This window comes from Myiozetetes cayanensis, unplaced genomic scaffold, assembly GCF_022539395.1.
Source record: "Myiozetetes cayanensis isolate MyiCay16 unplaced genomic scaffold, myiCay2020 scf2-11, whole genome shotgun sequence".
Taxonomy (NCBI): Eukaryota; Metazoa; Chordata; class Aves; order Passeriformes; family Tyrannidae; genus Myiozetetes; species Myiozetetes cayanensis.
In genome coordinates this window covers 41,376,147-41,396,416 of record NW_026087411.1, presented here as the reverse complement: position 1 = coordinate 41,396,416, position 20,270 = coordinate 41,376,147, and the positions used below count along the sequence as shown (strand labels likewise).

Sequence of the window (20,270 nt, the reverse complement as noted above, 5' to 3'; positions counted from 1 at the left end):
GCGCCACCGGCACCGGCCCGCAGGGCAGGCGGCAGCGGCGGCGCGTCCGACGGCAGCGCCCGGCGCCGCTGGGCGCAGTGACAGCGCCCTCCTGGCCGCGCCGGCCCCCGCCTCCCTCCCGCCGCCTCCAGCCGCCTGCGATGCTCAGTGAGTGGGGACCGGCCCGGGGCCGCGGCTCGGGGCCCGCGCGGGGGGGCGCGGGGGGCGGTGCCGGCGGCGGGAGCGGGGCCCGGGCGCCCCGCGGCCGCCTCGTGGTGGAGGCCCCGCAGGCCCGGCCTGGCCCGGCCGGCGGCTCCTGGGAAGCCGGCGGGGCCACCCCGGGCACGGGCGCGGCCCTGGGGGCAAGCCCGAGTACGGACGGGGCCGGGCACCTCCCTTGCGCCCGGAGGTCTCCTGGGGGGCCTCTGCTCCTCATACTCTTCTTTCCCTTGGAAAGTGCGTGGGTTTAACGAGCAGCTTCTTATCGCGCCGTCTCTCTTCCCTTTCCTTTTTTTCCTCCTTTTTTTTTTTTTTTTTTTTTTAATATTGACAGGGGAAGGCTTTCACTTTCGCGTCCCTCCAGCGAGCGCCCTTCGGCCGGCGGAGCAGCCCCGGGGCGAGCGAGCGGCCCGGCAGGCTCCCGGCCCCGGTGTCCGCCCGCGGGGCCCACACGCCCAGCAGCTCCGCTCGGCCGGGGAAGGGCTGCGTGGTGGAGCTGAGCCCCAGGTGGTGTGAAGCGGGCTGGACTAAAGCGCGTCCTGCGCAGGTCGCGCAGAGGAGATCGGACCGGTGAAGCCAAGCGTTCTTTGGCACCGTCTTTGGAGCAGGGGGAAAACAGTGGAATGGGCAAAGCTAAATTCGTGGACGGCGAGCTACATCTAAGTCCATATGCAAATGGGTTCTTCTAAAATCACAGCTGTTCCTTCTCTGTCTCTTCACGAGTGCCACTGCTCAGGCAAAAGTTTTCTCCGTAGTTCCTGCTATCCAGTTTTCCTATTTTGCACCACTCCTCTGCTGTGTCTCCAGATTACCTTGTCATGTTTACTTACCCGTTTTTTCTGAGTTGCAGCCACTGCATGTGTGACATCCCTTGGCTCTAAGTTTGTGGTTATCTTCGTATTATTTATCCTTATCTTGTTTATTCTGAAAACTTTGTAAATTTCAGATTACCCTAATGTCACAAAGTTAAAAATTTAGAGTTTCTACTGTTGGTAGGCCCCAAATTTCACCTGTAGCAATAAAGGATAAAAGATTGTACTTCTCTGTCCACAACTGAGGTCTGAGACACAGTTGTCATTCAACAGTATTCAAAGGATGCTAGTGTTGTTTTATTTTTTATTGTTTGGGTTTTGATGGGTTTTTTGTGTTGGCTTTTTTTTTTAAGATTGCTTGTCCTTGGCTCTCTGATGCTCACAGGTCTTTGCACAGTCTTTTGGAAGAAAGAAACTGCTGTCCCAGACTCAAGACAGGAATACAGAGTCTTTAAAAACTGGTGTTTCCAGTGCTATTTTTCAAGCTTTTTTTGTAGAGTCCGTACTGGGATTTTTTCAAGGCCATGGAATCTGCCTAAACGTGTACCTGAAATGTAGCGTAGGCAAGAAATTAATTTCCTTGACCCGATGCTTAGTTCATTTCCAGCTTTTTTAGGAAGGAGGAACTTGCGATGTGTTTTGTATTATTAGCCTCTGCTCTGTTTCAGTGGTTTTGGTTCCTCAAAAAAAATGACCATCATATCTTTTTTTTTCTGTGCTCCAATTTGCAGTATTGCAGATGATGCTGCCTTGTAGCTGTGCAAAGTCACAATGTGATCTTTCCTCTTTTTCCTTGTGTATTTAGCTTATCAGTAAAAATAATTAATGTGATTAGTATTTATTGTTCTCTCTGGTTGTTTGAGAGGAATGAGGCACAGCTGGGACTTATGAACAATTGTTTCAAGCTTTCTGCATTTCATGGACAGGGAACTCTATATGCTTTCGGTTTTCATGTGCTTTTCGCATTTTTGAGATTATCTTCAGTTATGAGAGGCAGAATCTTAAAACTGATGCGAAGCTAAAACAGCAGACTTGTCCTTTTATGCCTGTAAATTCTGCATCGTTGACCTGTTGTGAGTTGGCTCGGCTTGAAACCAGCTGAAGGCGTTTTGGCAGGCCATGCCATATATGTTTACTTTATGATATATTCTACTTTCGATAAAGGGCTTGATAAAGAATATTTGCAGGAATGTTAGTTTTACTCTTGCACTTTTCCTTAATACTTTTCCTGCTTGGGTGACATTGTTCTTGGTAATGCTGAGGGTGAGGTGTAAAGGCAAAGTGAATGAAGAAGCCAAGACTGAAATTAAAGTGGAGGTGATAGTGTGTCTGATGCCAACTGTTTCTTAGTGAAGATGCGTTTCTTGTAAGGTAGTTCCTGTTCTGTCACCTGGGAGTAGGGAAAGAGATCCCCATGAGATACTTCTGGTAACATGCACTACTGTGACTGCAGGGCAAGAAACTGTACAGATTGCATAAAGTAGCAGCAAACATCACCTTGCTAGTCTTGACTGAAGAAACTGGGGCTTCCCTGTTTTTCCCAAAGCTCTGAAGAAGCTTGGATTTGAATCAGCTGCCAGCAGCTGCTCCTTTCCCAGGCTCTTCTCTGTTGTTGCTAAAATGTCTGATCCTGATGTTGTTAGAATTTGCAACTACTAGGTAACTTACTGCTTTTTTGCCTATCATTTAAAATTTACCCTTTTCTCTGTTGGTCATCTGCTCATTCAGCAGCTTGAAAATGCTGACCAAGGTGCTCTTCTTGTTTGTCACTGTAATTTCAAAGGGTCTTTTGGAGTTCTGCATCTTTGAGCAGTTTTTGGTTTCTCCAATCCATTACGAGTTTGGGGTGTCACCTGTACATGTATACTGTGCCATAAGCAATAAGGGTTTTCTTACAAAATCTAACCTAGCACAAATTGATCCTGTAACTGAAGCAAAAAAGGCATGGGCAAGAATATTTCTAAATGCTCCCTCTTTGCATTTGAATCACTGGCCTGAGGCTATTTGTACAGTTCTGACTGGCCAAAAGTGCTTCAGAAACATTTAGTTGAATCTGTCTCCTGCCGTTTCCTTTGGATTATAAGCTAAATACAACAATGTAGGTGGAAACTTTTCAAAACAGTTTCTAGACCTAAAATAAACATTTAGGAGAGCATCTCAAAAACAATTGAGTCGCTACCCAGTTCTAAACTGAATGCAGCTGAAAAGGAGTTTTATTTAAGACAATGTAAGTCTCAGACATAATTTCTTTAATTGCAGGGAAGATGAAAAGGAAATTTATTTTTGGAGTGGAAAAAGTGTGGTTGAAACTCTTTATTTTATTGGGTCTATCTGGAAATGCTTTGAAAACTCCACACCTCTTGATGACCCCACCCCCAACAGTTACTTAACCTGTGAGAACAAATGGGAACCTTTTTAAGGTTTTCACCAAAGCATATGGGTTTGCAATTTCAGATATCTGTTGAAAGTAACTTTTTCTGAAACCTTGCATTCTCATCCACTTGGAACTAACTTCACAGAAGGCTTATTTTTCTAACAACTGGGATAAGCACTAAAGTGTGCATGGGTATTAGAAAAGCCTCATTTATGATCATATTTTTAAGGCTGTCCTTTTGTTAGGAATATGGTCCTTACAAGGAGGGAAGGGCATCTTTGTTTATCTCTCTCTCTCTGAAAAGGTTTTGTTTCATCAGATTTCGCTGCCTAAACCAGAAAGCATGAGAAATGTGCAGGTCATTGGTAGCCAGGCTGTAAGGTGTTGAATTCTCTCAAGGCAGGCTTTACCTAGTATTGTGATAGGAAAAAAATCCCTCTTGCTTAGTTCTGCTTTATTTGAAGCCTTTTAGGTTATCTAAACTTCTGTGTAAAATCGATGGCTATTGTGAAGGATTGGTGGCAGTCAGGAACTACTCAATGGCAAGGGAGCTATTGCATTCATCTTCCTTTATTATAAACCAGGGGCTAAAAGCCAGCAGTGAACTCCTTTTGCTTTTGAGATACTACCAAGTGGTGTTTGTGAGGATGGCTCTCAAAATATATATATTAAAAAAAAAAACTTAAAAAGATTATTTTTTCTTTTTAACCTTTGTAGGAGATAAGCCTAGATAGATGGAGCCAGGTGACAAAGGAAGAAGGCTCTGCTTTTGTTGTAATATCCCTGGGTTTTTTTTCTGGGGACTTAACCTGAGCAAAGTGCCAGAAGTCTGGCTCTAACCTTTAAGTTCAGATGATAAGCTTTTGCTTCCTGGACTACACAAATAGGTTTGCTATATAAAGCATTATGTTTATGAGATTTCCTTCTCTGTATGTTAATTTCTCATTTCCCTCTATGTTCTGGAGTTGTTTTGTTGGTTGGTCAATCAAAGGAACCAGAAAAATGATTGAAGAATACTCAAACTACTACAGTAAAAACAGGAGGAGGAAAAACATTCCCTTTTTATGAACTATTTTTAACAAAAACAAATGCTTTAGCTCACCACTGCACTTTTAGTCCAGAATCTTATTTTTGATTCCTCAGTGAAATTAGTAGAATTGGGGAGCAAAATATCTTCAGGGATCTGATAAAAAGTCTCTAGGTACGCCTTAGTACTGAGAGGCAAATGCCTGAAGGTTCTATTTCATACTTCAGTAATGAATTTGTTTGACTACAGCAATGAAAATACTGAGCTGTTTGTTTTCTATCAGTATTAATACAACTGTGGAGTAAGCTGATCTTAGCTTGTGCTTACACAGTAAGAGCCTCATCATCTCTTCCTTTTCTTTTGAGGTCATGAAACGCGTACGCACAGAACAGATTCAGATGGCAGTGTCCTGCTACCTCAAGCGCCGTCAGTATGTGGACTCAGAAGGTCCCCTAAAACAAGGGCTGAGGCTGTGTCAGACTGCTGAAGAGATGGCAGCTAATCTCACAGGTAATTCTGTCAAATCTTCCATGAGTACTTTCCAGAGTGGTATGTATACTGGCAACTATGTGAATTTGTCTGCACATATGGACAGCTCTCCTTTTGAAATAAAGAAATTTCTCAGTGTGAGGTTGGCGTGCATTAGGAACTTTTGAAGAATGAAAATGTGGATGAAAGTGAAACAAGGTGACGTTCACAGTCAGTGAAACTGCAGGCTGAAATACCAGGTTAGGGCAGTGGAAGTGTATGCTGAATCCCAAAGAACATGAAGTCTGGTGAGTAGTGGTGCTTTGGGATGGAGGTGAGAAGAACCTACATGAGGAATTTGTAGAAGCAGGAAAATTGTTGTACCTTTCTTATATCATGTGAAATGGAAGAGATAAGGTTGTGTCTTTTTCTGGACTAGTTAGCTTTGTAAAAGTTGTGAAAGCACTCTTCTGTCACTTGGGGTAAAAAAATCCAAAACCTTCAGTGGAGAGACAGTTTATTTCCCTGCATGCCCTTTCTCCTCTTCCTTAGAGGCTTTTGAAACCTGCCACACTACCTGCTTTTCAAATTGTGTCTGTGACAGTCTGTGTTGTAGTTATTATTTTTGTTATGAGAAATCCTGCTGCTTGAGCACATAAAAGTACCAGAAGGATGCAAGCAATGTGGAGGTTATAGAAATTAAATTTACTTGTAAAAGTAATAGAAAATACTGGGATAACCTTTGAGTGAAAACATTTTCTGTTAATGAAACTGCTTAGATTGTGACAGTATCCCAGGCGAAACAAAGTGGTGGAGACCTTAGTTACTTGTGATACAACTTGATTTGACAAAACATGAGTTGCTGTATAGCTCTGTTCTTGTGGCTACATAAGATTGGATACCAAAATAGCTTTTCCTACCTCTAGAATATTTTACCATAGTTAACGATGCAAAGATCAGTGATTTGTGGGTAAATGTTCAGGCTGACTCTCTCAGAGGCCTGAAGGAAAGTTGGTAGTATTCCCTTATTTAGAAATTACTTAGGTATTATTAATACTTACAATTTCCTCGCTTATTTTCTTTGTAACTATCAGAAGTTTGTTGCAACTCCATGAAAAACTATTGGGGGAGATGGGGAAGGAATGAAACCAAAGTAAAATGCTGAATTGTTTTTTTAATAGGAGATTTTATGTGAGAAGTGGGTAGAGAGGTCAGTGTTGAAATGGGCTTAGAATGAGATACCAACCATACTAGTGGCATCATGCAGAAAAAAGTTTTCATAAAGAGTGTGAATGAGTGTGTGATTCGGTTTTGTCTTTTTACTATCTTCCACCAAATGTTATTACTAGATTTCATATTAGTCGATATCCTCTTGCCAGGGTACGGGTTTTGTGGATGGTGATTCAGAATTTAGTCATCAGTTTTCAAGAGAACTGAAAATGGTCTACTCTCCTCCATTCAGCTGCTTACTAGTTCTTGTCAAACATGCCCATAGTTAGTTGTCAGTGAGCACGCTGCAGTTCCATGAATGACTGTTGAAAAAGCAAAACCCAGCTTGGTACTTATTCTGACAACAGAGGCTGAAAATACTTTTTGCTGCAGTCATCTTAGTTTTGCAAACTGAGTAAAAACTGAACAGATTGTAAAGCCTACATTGCTTTATTTTGGGGAAAGTGATCAGATATGTTTTTCTGAAAATGTTTTTGCTTTTTCCATAACAAAACTCACCTTGCTTTTTGTGTTCAGGTGTTTTGTTTGACTTTTCAATTAACTACCCTGTGTAAATGGGAGAGTCGGCTACTTCAGTCTTCAATTCTGCGATTTCTCTTTCACAATGTAAAGTGTCCTCAGTTTTACTTCCACGTTTCTTCCATAGTCTCTTCAGTTCAGCCCTTCTCCAGTTCTTCATATATTTGCTATATCTGTACAGCTGTTTTCATGGAATCACAGAGCAGCCCAGGTTGGAAGGACCCTCAGAAGATCATCTGGCCCAACCTTTTTTGTGGGAGAGGTAGCCCAGAAGAGATTATCTAGGACCCTGCCCAATCACATCTGCATCACAGAGCTTCTTTGTGACCATCCTGTATTTCTGTAGAAAAGTAGAATAATATCTGAGGACAGAATGAGTGACCAAGGAACAGGTTCCTCTAATACTGCCCATAGGACTATCTGAAATAATATGAAATTATACATTACACTCACTCAAAAGACAAATCAGTTGCTGTTAAACTGCATTTACAGTTGCTACACATTTGGTAGCTGAAAGCAAATCTGCTGGTAGCAAACACACAGGACCAGGATGGTACTGTCCATATCCCTGAGTTAGGAGTTTCAATTTGCTATCAGGTCACATAGCTAGCTCCACTTACTGGAAATGAAGTAAAGGAGCAGATGTTTCCAGTAGATGTTCCTGTGACCACTGGAAAAGATGAAAAAGAAGATATGGTAGGTTTATTAATGTATGAGAAGGATATAGCCAGTGTTTTATTTCTACCAGGAGGAAAATAGGCTTGAAATTTTGCTCTTTGTTTTGGCATCAGTTGAGCTCTTGACCCTTTTTGCAGTTCTGGTTGGTGTAAAGTTTTGGGAAGGCAAAGACTTAGAATGTAACTTGTAGGGTTCCTTTACCCTTTGCTGGATGGAAATGAGGTCTAGCATTGTTAATGAAAGAATAGGGCATAGTGATTGCCCAGTCAGACTATTTCAGGATAGGTAGCCAAAGATGATATTTCACTTTCTGAAGCATGAAGTACACCTTCATTTTGGAATTAGGTTGCTTGTGCAGAGAAAGCTGTGGCATGGAAGGAACACTTCATAAAGCCAAGGCCAATGAGTTGTGCTTTCATGGAGTGAGCAAGGTGTCAAGTCATTCCCATTCCTGCTGAAATGAGACCACCGGAACTCTGTGAGGAGTTGACCCTTGTATGTAACCCTGTGACGCAGCATAAAAGACAGCCTGTCATATTTCTATTTTTTTTGCTTTCATAGTGAGTAGTATGGGTGAAATTGAAAACTGACACTAAGCATTCTTGAGTTACTACATGTGCGTGCTGTTTACTCTTTTTTTCATGTTGAGTACTGATTATATTAAATTGTAAGTCCAAATAACAGAACTTTTTTACTTTAGCTGTTAAGTACTACCCATATGTGAGCCTAGAGTTCTTACCAGGTTATAGAAAGCTCAGTGTAGCTGTACCTTTCAGCAAGTTACATTTATTTATTTCCAAACAGATTTAAGATACAGTAGGGTATTGATGCTGGAATCTGTTTGGGGCTTTTTCCCAAGAGGGAATGATGAACACAGCCCAGCTCTCTGTTTCAAAAACTGAACTCAGCTTGCCCTGGAGAGTTGGTAAACACACCTCCTATATTTACATAAACTGAAGGAAGATAGACCTGTGTCTTAGAGAGAGAGGGAGGACAATAGCAACAGGCTGCCTGTGTATACCATGTGCTGATCTCTTTCTAATTAGAAGCATTGAGATGAGCTGGAGGCTGGCCTATCTTTCTTTAGCATGTGAACATTTGATGATGTTGTTTATAGACTTCCAGGGTTGTCAGAGTTGTGCCTCTGTGCATGAGCCAAATGCTGGAACAAAAAAACCCCAATCACTCAGAAAGACAAAGAGAGAGGATGGAAAGAGGTGCAGGCCAGGGGAAACTGAAAGAAATTACAGTGAAAGTAATAAAAATAGGGTTTGTGGATTGAAAAATAGTTATGAATTGGAAAAAAAAGGTATGAAAGGAAAATAGTGAAACTCTTTATCCTCTTGTGCTCTAGAAGAGAAGAATTTGTGTTTCTAATCACTGGTATTTCCATATGCTTGGGGTATGTTTGTGCATGTCTGTAAAATTGCACAAAGTCCCCTGTTGGATTCCAGGTGGTTAGCAGAACAGCAAAGGTTTACTGCCAGAGAAGGAAAAGCCAGTTCCATTTCTAAATAGTCCAGAACCACTTTTACCAGAGTCAGTACTGGTTCTGAAAAACAGTTTAGCACCATCTCAGGAGACCATAACAACTGGGTTTGTGGTCAGTAACCAACCACCTTTAACCTAAAATACTCAGGGAGGAGGGCACATTTTGATTAAAAACTACTAAGTGTTTGCTTAGAGATTCAATGTATTTTGACCACCATATCCATGAGACTTAGTAAATGATAGTGGGAGCCCCTGGTGGTCTAGTGGTTAAGGGCGCGGCGCTGTCACCGCCGAGGCCCGGGTTCGATTCCCGGTCAGGGACACTTCCCGGGCAGATGGAGCTCGTTAGCCCTGTAGGCAATCCATCTACGTCCTAAGGACCTCGCTGCCACTGTCCAAGCTCGCTTGGCCCTGGCAGATGAACCTTAGGATTAAAGGGTGGGCTCAGTTCCACGCACACTGTGTCTCACCTAAAAAATCCAATGCGCAGGCTGGAAGGTGTAAAGACCTTCCCCGGATCTTCACTCGCGAAGACTGGCCATTATTATTAGTAAATGATAGTGATTATAATTTGTTGTAAACTGTAATGCCTGGGACAAGGAATTTGAGAATCTGAGATAGAGTCACTGCAGACCTGTTTAGGACAGTTGGTGGGACCCCCTGATAAAGAAACTCTGTTTTGGATAAACGTAGATTGTAGATTGCTTTCCTCATCTTTTTTGAGTGCAAAGTAGTAAAATCACTGAATTGTAAAACTGTTAAAGGATCTGTGATGGTGTTAGTCTGAATTTCTTGGGAACTTAAGGTTGTATTTGAAAACTTTAAAAGGTGTTCTGGGTGGAGCACGTGAGTTGCTGAGACTTTTGGGAGGTGGGGGTTAGCTTTCATTATACTTTCTCACTCGTGATCTGTCTAGGTTGTTAATGCCTCATTTAGATGCTTTGGACTATTTCATTCCTGGGCGGTTTCAAAGACAAAATGTCATCTGAGTGGCTGCATATCTTGAATTTTATGAGAAGCTTTGTTTCCAGACAAGTGTGCAAAACTCCTTAAATCCCCATTTAATTTTTACTTACTTTATTTCACAGTCCAATCTGAGTCTGGTTGTGCCAACGTTGTGTCTGCAGCTCCCTGCCTGGCAGAGCCACAGCAATATGAAGTACAATTTGGACGATTACGCAATTTTCTCACAGGTAAACATCAGGAAGCAAGGAAGAGGAAAATAGCTGTTTGGGGTTTTTTTTTGTCATTTCAATGAGTAAAGCACAATAAAAATTCAAAATCATGTCTGTAACAATGTTCTGACTTGTATTTTTGATATTTCAGTTACTCCAAATAGAAATATTTGATTTTTTTCTTATTTGGGCTGTTTGTGTGCTGAGTAGCTTTGAATTTTGTAGATGTCTGCCCTTTCTTGTTCAAGCATTTGACCTTTTAAATCTTCTAGACAACAGCATACATAAGACATACATAAGACATACATAGACAAGAAGGAAGATTAGTGTTTTATGTGAAAGGCAGGTAACTTAGAAATTAGTGTAGTTTTCTGCTGTCTCCTAGTTTAGGGGCTTTAATTTTATCCATAATTAGCTTATTTTTATGGTGATCTGGATTTTTAAGGGAGAAAAGACCACCTGCTGACTGCTTAGAGGTTTTACTACATGCAGACCACTGTTTTCACTGGCTTTGGCCCAGTTTCAGTGGGACAGGAAGGAGAAAGATGCTTAAGCATGCCAGACCTGCTCTATATTTACTCATAGAAATGAGAGAGAGTGTCACAGTATGGACCAGAGAAAGTCTGGAAGAGTGCTAAGCACAGAGAAAAAATAACCTAATGGAAACAGGAGGAAAAAAGGATATGCATTGGTGAGTGGCAGGAGGGAAGAAAAAGCTGAAAAGTAGCAATGCTTTTTCCATTTTGAGGACTGGCAATGCCTATTTGTTTTCCAGTAATTTAAGCCATTTGGTCCTCTGGTAGTAACTCGTCGTGGCCCTGTATGTTGCCGTGGTGTTCTGCGGCAGGGCTCTGCTTCCTCACAGCTTCCTGTAGCTGGCAAACAGCCCCAAGAAGCTGGTGAAGGAAGGGTGGAGCTGTTGCACTGATCAGTCTCTGCAAGGTACAGCACAGCCTAATCGGGCGTTTGTTGCACTGTGTACTAGGAATTACTGCTGGGATTTGCCTTGGCAGAGAGAGAGAGAAAGCGTGTACATGGGCAGGCACAGAAATGAAACAAGAGCATAGCATATTGCAGTGCATTTTGGAAACTGTAGCTTCCTTTCCCCTGGGGACCAATCAGTTGCATCCAAAGTACCACATGCAAGTTTCATTGAAGCTAAGAGAGGAAAAACAACAAAGCTGAGACCTATACAAGCTAGGTAAATAATTTTGACTTAAACATTTAAATACTATTTTAAATCTAATGAATAAATTTTCAAGTTCCTTTATCACAATAAGCAAAGGGCATAGTTTTTCTTCTTAAATAAATGGGGGAAATTCAACTGTCATGTATTTTGTGAGGTGGTATATTATTAGTTATCCCACACCTAAAAAGGGTTGTGAAATCTCTGCATTTTGTTCTGACAAGGAACCTCACTGACTTGACAATCTCTACTGAGGTCTGTAATAGGTACTGTACCACCTTTAGGTGACAGAAAGGGTTCACTTAGATGTGCCAACAGGAGTCTCCTTTTGCTTGCTCTGTGATGCCACTGTCAAGGCTTTTTCAGTAACCATCCTTGCTCTGTTTTATTCCCAGTAGAAAGAGGATTGATAAATCATTCAAAGTTTGTTGCTGTTTTTTATAGATTCAGATTCTCAGCACAGCCATGAAGTGATGCCTCTTCTATATCCCCTCTTTGTCTACCTCCATCTGAACATGGTCCAGAATGGCCTAAAAAGCACAGTGGACAGTTTTTACAGCCGCTTCCATGGCATGTTCTTGCAGAATGCCAGCCAGAAGGATATCATTGAACAGTTGCAGACTACCATGACTATTCAAGATATCCTGTCCAACTTGAAGCTCCGGGCTTTTCTGGACAACAAGTATGTCATCCGCCTTCAAGAGGACAGCTACAACTACCTTCTTCGCTACCTCCAAAGTGACAACAACAACGCCCTGTGCAAAGTCCTGACCTTGCACATTCACCTGGATGTGCAGCCTGCCAAGAGGACTGACTACCAGCTCTATGCCGGCGGGAGCTCCTCGCGCAACGAGAGCAACGGCCTGGAACCCAGTGATGTGCCGGCTTCCATTCTGCAGAATGAGGCAGCGCTGGAGTTACTGCAGGACAGCATTAAACGTGTCAAGGACGGGCCCCCTTCCTTAACGACCATCTGCTTCTATGCCTTCTATAACACAGAGCAGTTGCTGAACACGGCAGAGATTTCACCAAACAGCAAGCTGCTCGCTGCTGGGTTCGATAATTCGTGTGTGAAGCTGTGGAGCCTGCGTTCCAGGAAGTTAAAATCTGAGCCCCACCTTGTTGATGTGTCCCGCATCCGTCTGGCTTGTGACATCCTGGATGAGGAGGTCTGGATGCCCTTTTCTTTTTCCCCTTTTACCCACTTTTGTTGGGCTATTTTGGGTGTGCACTGTGGACAGTAATGTCTTAGGGGACTGTGAGGCTGTTCCACAACCTGTCTGCCTGGCTGATGCACAAGTTTTGTAGCCTAGTCTTGTCCTTGTTTTTTCCTGGAGTGGTTGTAAATGCTGCACAGAGATGCAGTGAGTTTGTGCATGGGTCACAGTTTGCTAGTCGTGGGTGCTGATCTCCTTCCTCCATCTCTCCTTGAACAGGTGACAGTAGACACGCAGCCAGGTAAGGACAGGTGACTAGAGAAGGCTCCCTTTCCTGAGGAGCATGGAGCCTTTTTAGGGGTGGGAAGGTGACTCAAGGAGATATGGGCAGTAAAAGCACAGCACTGAATGAAAACTAGAAGGAAAATAGCTCAGAACAACCAGGCAGAAGGGTGGAGACACAGGAAAAGGAAAGAGCCAAAAGAGTCTGATCCAATGGCTAAGTGTGAAACTGCATTTGAGGCATTACCTTAACCAGAGGTGAAAAGTTATCATGGAAAAAATAAGCAGAATGTCTCTGTTAAGGAATCCAAAGTGTAGAAACTTGAGAGGCTTTCTACTCTGGAGTGCTGGAGACGAGGTCAGGGATGTGTACACCTTCATTTGCCAGGCTAGATAGCATCTTCTAGTTTACTTTTTTTTTGCCTTCTAGTTACGCCCTTCCTCCCCTCTTGACACAGCTGCCTAAGTATCTTATATCTGGTTAGAGATCAAAATTTGTGACTCTTCTGTTTTTTAATCACCCCTTCTCAAAAAAAAGAAAAGCTTCATTTGTTCTTGTGTTGAGCATTAGCAGTAGAAACAGCTTTTTTCCCACTGTTTTTCCTTCTCCTAAAAATACTCAGTGGCAGGGTTTTGTTTATTTTGGAAGAGTGCAGAGAGCTTGGTGTATGCAGAGATCCATGATCAGGGTTTGCTTTGTTAGTCAGCCTGAGAACAAGAGGCAGGCAGTGAGGTGAGACAGCACAGCAGCATGCTCGCTGCTTTCCTGGGTTAACCCCTTCTGCAGAGTGAGCAGGTAAGTGGGTCAGACTAAACCAAGATGGGACTATGGATTTGTTTTCATTATAACCTGCAAGAGTTCATAGGACATGTGACTATTGCCTATCTTGGAAGCCAAATGTCAATAACCTGCAACAGAGGAGAATTTGTCTGGTAAATCAGGGGGTCACCTTCTTTGGCTCTGGACTATAGAAAAGTGAGACAATGCCCGGTTATCAGGAGTGCGTTTATTAGGGTTTTTTTGGCACGTAGGCACATACTTGCATATTTTACTTGTATTATGAAACACTCGTGGAAGCTTGAGTGCAAATGGCTTTTATTGGCTATTTGATATTTTGTGTATCCTGCAGTTTTTGTGCACAGATCTAAAATCAAAAACTGGTGAAAGATAAGCACAGATCAAAGTCATCGTTGCCCTGAATAACTTCCACTACTAACAAAACAAAACCTGAGCAGGAGTTGAAAGTTACGGGAGGATACCAGCTTGAACACACTGCTGATTACCAAATGTAAATTAAACCCCTTTGACCACAAAGGAAATAAATTCCATTATCTGGGAGCCCTAAATGAAAATACACAGGTACCCACAGGATTGCAGGTGGGGACAGACCAGCACTTGCTTGGGTGCCATGGGAGTGGAGGCCACAAATACTAAGCAGATCACCTCCTCTGGGATGCAGTTATCTATCATGCAGCTCAATGTGAGCAGGGGCTGTGTTTCAGACTGTCACTGCAGTCTGATTAGCAGCAATTCACAGAGATAAATCTGATGAAAAGTTTTGACAAAGAAAAAAAATCCTGAATACGCTTTGACATTACTTCGGTGAGGATGTTAAAATTTGGTTTGGTTGACTTCTGTGTTGTGTAATTAGCTTTGGATACTGTATTTAAATAGTAATGCATGAAATAATTAGTCTTCATCTTGGTTTCTGATTTGCTGCAAACAAATAGGTCCTTCTGTTTATGAAATTATAAAGGTCTTAAATTATGCTAGTTTCAGTTGATCTCGTTCAGGGTGGCACTAAAGCTATACCATTAGGTTAAGTTTATTAACTCTTTTTCTTTATGTGTGTATATACACATGCACATATGTAAATTAGGTCAAGTCTTGGCAAAAGTGTTAAGAGAACAACATTTTTTCCTAGTCCATGTAAAGCCTTCATGTCACTGAGGTCAAAATCATCTTCTAGGCATAGGTTTAGTGAATTTGCTCAGTGCGATGCCGCAGTATACTTCACCAGTGTTTTCTTTCCTCTGGTAAATAGGAGAGGCTTACTGTTTTGGGATACAGTAATTCTGTTTTCTTTATAGAAATGCCTCTTTTTAGTCTCTTACTTAAGTAAGTTTAAAAAATGTAGTTTTGCAGCTGTCCAAATGGATGTATTGTCTGTCTCTGCAATTTTGCCATGCTCATCGATGGTACTACCTAAATCAACAACAGAAAATAATACTCAGTTCCAAGCCACAAGAGTGGCATCCTTTAAATCCTGTGAATATTTAAGACTTGACCCCTTTTAGCTCTGCTTTCAAAGTTCTGCTTTTAAGTGGCAGTGGTCCTTCAAGTGGTAATGAGTGGGGATGATGCTGGCACCTTGTTCAGTGGCAGATGGGAGGGAATTCTGGAAGGAGCAGTAAGAAATGTCCTGCAATGAGAACCATCCTTCCCCATCTTTCCCTGCTAAAAGATCTCTACTGTAGGCAGGTAAGAAATCTTCCCTTTTGACATCTTAAGAACCCTGCGAGATGAGAAGGATGATGGCACCCAGAGAAACCTGTTACTAGTTATTTAAAAAAATAAAAGGGAGTGGTGTGACATTTTGTTTTGTTTTTCTTTGAGGATGTCGTTGTTTTCTGAGACCTACTCATACCTTTGAGGCTTATGCTGGGTGGAAGACCAAGATAATTTTTGTCAGTTAGATATGTTTGCTGCTTACATGGTTAAATGTATTAACTATAGATTTTTCTGGGTCCAAGTGACTGTCATGCAAAATCCATTACTGATTTAAGCTATAGCTGAGGATTTGGGCAGTCTGTCCGTAGGTGTATCATTTAGAAGGTGTCCTGTGTAACAAAACATGTCAAAATTTTTGCTCTTTTCTGTTTCTTATTAATATACTTTTTTGGAGTCTTGCACTTGCTCAGGAAGATTTCCTGTTCAGTGTTTAAACAGTTAATTGTTTTAGCTCACTTTAGTAGTGTGGGTAGGCTTTCCAGTTCTATCCTGTTACTTAAAATCTGTTTTGATAGTTCTTTTCCAAATAGGTAGTTCAACTAATAAAATGTAACTGTTAGTGTGTGTGGGTGTAGGTTATTGATTAACACAGACTTACTTAATTTCTTGTCCATTCCAAGGAAATACAAATAGTTCATGCTAACCCGCAGCAGCAACCACTTCAGAAGGAGCTGATGGGATCTGGGTATGCCCAGTTGTGTGTTACATCCAGGAAACATATTCAAGGTGTGAAATTGAAATCCTGAAAAAAAAAAACATTATGAAGAGGGATTCCCTGCCTTCCTGTTGATTTATAACACAGATTGCAATCTTTCTATAGCTGCTGCAAATGCACACCACAGTGGTGGTAGTAGCTGTGGGATGCAAGGAAGAGTGTGATTGATCTGACAAAGACATGAAGCTTGGTTTTGCAAGGCGGTAAATTAGTGGCTGCACTTCCAGCTGCTTTTTTTAATAGGGTCAGCAGATTAACTTGGATAGGGAGGAAACAGAAAAATGTCGTGACTCAGAATCACTACAGGTGTACTGTTCTCAGTGAGCAGTGTGCAGTTGTTGTGCTAAGTGGGTGTCAAACAGAAGTCAAAGATAAGATTTGCTACCTGTGACCATACAGGAATGTGGTTTGAATGCTGCAGGAGGCCTTGTCAGATCAGCTGCTACTGTAATACAAGGAAAGAAGAGGAAGTACTAGTAAGAGAGAAAGAGTATGTGCTTGCAGACAGCCCGAGTAGCCTTCTATTACTTTGAATGCATAAAATTAAGTACCTGGACTTGCAAAATTTACAGAAACTGTGGTGCAGTATAGGTAATAGTCTTCCACTGGTAACTTGTCAGGAATCTTATGGTCATAATTAAATAGGCTGATACCTGCAGCATTTTATACTTTCTCCTTTAATAGTCTAGAGATGCTGTAGATTCCAGCAAGCAATGCTCTATCTGAGGTAGAAAAAGCAATTTGAATGTGAATGGGGCTTTGCTTGTTAGAGCCTGCAGTTTATCTCTACCTCACCTCCATAGCAGAGATGAAGTTGGCTTCCAGCCACCTCATAAAACGCCCATGGGCACTGACTGCTCTGAAGAGAATTAGTATTGCTAAATGCTGCTTGCTGCCTACTATATGACATGCTGTGGAGATGGAGAAAGGCAAGGAGGTAGCTCAGTCAGAGTTTGTTCACTTTTGACGTGAAGTCTGAAGCCAAAACTATCTGTGGGTCCCGAGGTCAGAGGGATGGGAGCTGGCATGTCAGCCAAGAGAGCTTCTCACAACGCGCCGACTTCTGCTGGTCAACTGCAGTCCAGCAACCCTGGGGAATTGAGTTTCCTCTCAGGGCAGGAAGTGCTCCTTCTGGAGGAAACAGGCCAGTTCACTATGATAAAAGTTGAAGGGGCTGCTCACAAACAAAAGGGCGTTGTGTTGAATTTGATGTGCAGAGATTGTCTGTGGGTTTTACTGATTCAGTACTGAAGAAAAGTGGTCTCAACCTACTGCACAGGTACACCCCAAGCCATGGTTATCTTGCAGTGTCAGTGAGACCCCAGCTTGTCAGGGAGGGCCACTCTCTTGAGATTTCTAGTCTGTAGGCTTCGAGTGTCAAGAGGTGCTACCTGAGTAGGCTTTCAGAGGCTCTTACCCTCCATGTGGAGATTCTTTTAGCGCAGCTCACTGAATAGTCTTTTGAACTCGAAAGCCTTTACTTGTTATCTGCCCTGGTACTCGAATTAGAGAATAACAGGATAAAAAGGTATACAGTGCCATCATTTTTGTGATTATTCATCTTTTCCTGCCCCAAAATAGATACATTGACCTAAATAAGCTGCATACATTTGCTATTCTTGATGGGTGTTCTTGAATGGTGAGGATGTGAAAGTATCCTGATGGAGCTTGCAGGGGGAAATAACCCTTACTGGGTTTCTAGTCACATGTGGGTTTAAGAAAGAATGTCCAGCAGACAGCTTGTCAAATATGCTTTGTCTTTCCATATCCTGCCTTTTGTTTAGACATCTGTGATTATTTCCTTCTACTGTGAGATTTACTTCCAATAATGACAGCACCAAAAGAGTAGATGCCAAGATCTGCCAAATGTTTAGTAGAGCATGGATAGGGACTATGCATATGTTTTTAGCAAAAGGAAAAATGTCATTAAATATTTATTTTTTCCTTATTTGCATACAGTCCCAGGCAAGATGCCTTCTGGATTGAGCATGAGACTACCCAAAATGAAGATAATGCCGTTATAGAAAGTTTTATCATCTCTTCCAGCATTCACTTAGATACAGCAAATGCACCAGCAGTGTTTGTGTCTCAGAGTTGCACAAACCATGTGTGCCATGTCTAAAATAACTCCTTCTGTATTAACACCCACCTGTTTTCCTGATGGTGGTTCCTGTAGTTGTTGAACAAATAAACATGCTTTCCTTTCTCATTTCTTTTTCTCCTTCATGACCAGGAGGAAGAGGATGACAGCGCAGGCACAGAAATGAAGATCCTGAGAGGACATTGTGGACCTGTGTATAGCACAAGGTTCCTTTCAGACAGTTCAGGACTCTTATCTTGTTCTGAGGACATGTCCATCAGATACTGGGACCTCGGGAGTTTTACAAACACTGTGTTGTACCAAGGGCACGCCTATCCTGTCTGGGATTTGGATATTAGCCCCTGCAGCCTGTACTTTGCCAGTGGTTCCCACGATCGCACCGCAAGGCTCTGGTCGTTTGATCGGACGTACCCGCTGCGAATATACGCAGGCCATTTGGCAGACGTAGACTGCGTCAAGTTCCACCCCAATTCCAACTACTTGGCGACGGGCTCCACGGACAAAACTGTGCGCTTGTGGAGCACTCAGCAGGGCAACTCAGTGCGTCTTTTCACCGGGCACCGTGGCCCTGTGCTGGCGCTTGCGTTCTCTCCCAACGGTAAGTACCTGGCATCAGCGGGCGAAGACCAGCGGCTAAAGCTGTGGGACTTGGCATCAGGAACTCTTTACAAAGAACTGAGGGGGCACACGGACAACATAACCAGCCTTACTTTTAGCCCTGACAGCAGTTTAATTGCTTCAGCGTCGATGGACAATTCAGTTCGGGTCTGGGACATTCGGAACACTTACTGCAACGCCCCTGCGGATGGGTCTTCCAGTGAACTGGTTGGTGTATATACCGGACAAATGAATAATGTACTGAGCGTACAGTTTATGGCCTGTAATCTTCTTCTAGTGACTGGAATTGCACAAGAAAATCAGGAACATTAATTTTTCTTTTTTTTTAGGGAAGTGGGTGGGTGTATTGAATGTCAGAGTCCATTGCAAGCTGAGATTACTGACTGTGAAACACTTTTCTTCCTTTGCCCCTTGAAAGGCATGTTCAGAGTAATGCAAATGCTTTAAGATGTCACAAAAAGCCTGTGCTGTTGAACAGAATAAGGAAAAAAGGAGAAGTGATGAAAATACATATACATTCTAATCTTGTACTTGTAGGAATGGGAAAATCCAGTAGCTTGGGGAAACCAAAAACTTGGTCCAGACAAATGAAACTGCCAACCAGATAAGCTGCTGACCTGCACTTAAATATCCTGCATTGATTGATGGGCACGTTACCTACTGTTAAGTGAGGCTCGAGTGTGTGGAGAACTACTGGCCCAGTGTTTTTTGTTTTGTTTTGCTTTTGTTTTCCTGGTATTGCAGAGGACCAGCATTTTTAAGACTCTTCTATTAAAAGAACATGGTGTATTTTCTACAGTGATAGTGGTCCTAAATATTACAGCTCCTTATAGCACTTCTGGAATATTTTGGACTAAGTAAGTAGAAAATACCATTGTTCTTTTTTGTAAGGGGATGGAAATCTGACCTCAGTTGGGGCCCATCTCTGCATTGTCATTTGGGTTTGGTTCCTGATTTTAGCTGTGATACTTGTATTTATGTTCCATTAATTAGGAAATTTTCTGACTCTGGTTGCACTGTGTTTTGAGGATTGGAGGACAGTGGGGGAGAGCGGTGGCTTTAAGGGTAATAAACAACTTGCCTTGTCTGGAAGGAGGGCACAATAGAAATTAAGTAGCTAAGTTTGGACTCCTAATGGAAACAGGGCATGTCAATCCACCACTGCACCTCACAGAAATATTTCCATAAATGGAAGTTGGCAGTCTAGGGAGAGGGGGATGAAGAGAGACACACAAAGTGACATGGGAAAAAATAGTATTACTAAATTATTGTGTGTACACAGAGGCAGCTCTGCCAGTGTTGGATTTTTCTCAAATGTTGCAATACCGGTTTCATGAACACTTTGTGAGATAAATCATCAGCATTTACAACAAGGGTCTGCGGAAAAAGCACGTTCTAGTTTGTCATTTGGAGAGATTAAATATTTCTGCTTTCTGGAAAGAGTTATTTTGTATTTTGTTTTCTATTAAAAGCATTTAGTTTAAAAAGAAAAATAAAAATGGTTTGGTCCCTTTCTGGGAAGTTTGCTCTGACTTGCATGGGAAGAAGACAGCAGCACGTTTCTACACTGCTTGAGCCAGAACCCACTTGGCGCTTAGAGGCTGCATCTGGTGGTCTTGCTCGGTGCATGCTGTTTTGATGTCTCCCTACTGGCTTTCCACAGAGCTGACATGGCAGATCATGGAGTAGGGTGTTGTGTAGGTTAGGTTGGCTGAAATGCACAGATA

The 20,270-nt window shown here is 42.4% G+C and overlaps 1 protein-coding gene across 2 annotated transcripts; it reads left to right on the top strand.

Annotated features, from left to right (window-relative positions):
- TAF5L (TATA-box binding protein associated factor 5 like) lies at positions 1-19,985 on the top strand. 2 transcript variants are annotated; one of them, XM_050314304.1, is made up of 5 exons: positions 1-147; positions 4,777-4,921; positions 9,886-9,990; positions 11,603-12,327; positions 18,058-19,985. In XM_050314304.1, exons 2-5 carry the CDS (start codon positions 4,780-4,782, stop codon positions 18,853-18,855), a joined length of 1,770 nt encoding a protein of 589 aa, XP_050170261.1. In that variant the 5' UTR covers positions 1-147; positions 4,777-4,779; the 3' UTR covers positions 18,856-19,985. The 2 variants fall into 2 exon arrangements, with proteins under 2 accessions (XP_050170261.1, XP_050170260.1); XM_050314303.1 differs by lacking the exon at positions 1-147 and having other exon boundaries at positions 482-4,921.
- The last annotated feature ends 285 nt before the right edge of the window (positions 19,986-20,270 follow it).

Coding starts and splice junctions, on each gene's coding strand:
- TAF5L (XM_050314304.1), top strand. CDS start 4,780: ATGAAACGCGTACGCACAGAACAGATTCAGATGGCAGTGTCCTGCTAC. Junction 4,922..9,885: donor GATGGCAGCTAATCTCACAG/GTAATTCTGTCA, acceptor TTTATTTCACAG/TCCAATCTGAGTCTGGTTGT. Junction 12,328..18,057: donor GTGACATCCTGGATGAGGAG/GTCTGGATGCCC, acceptor CTTCATGACCAG/GAGGAAGAGGATGACAGCGC.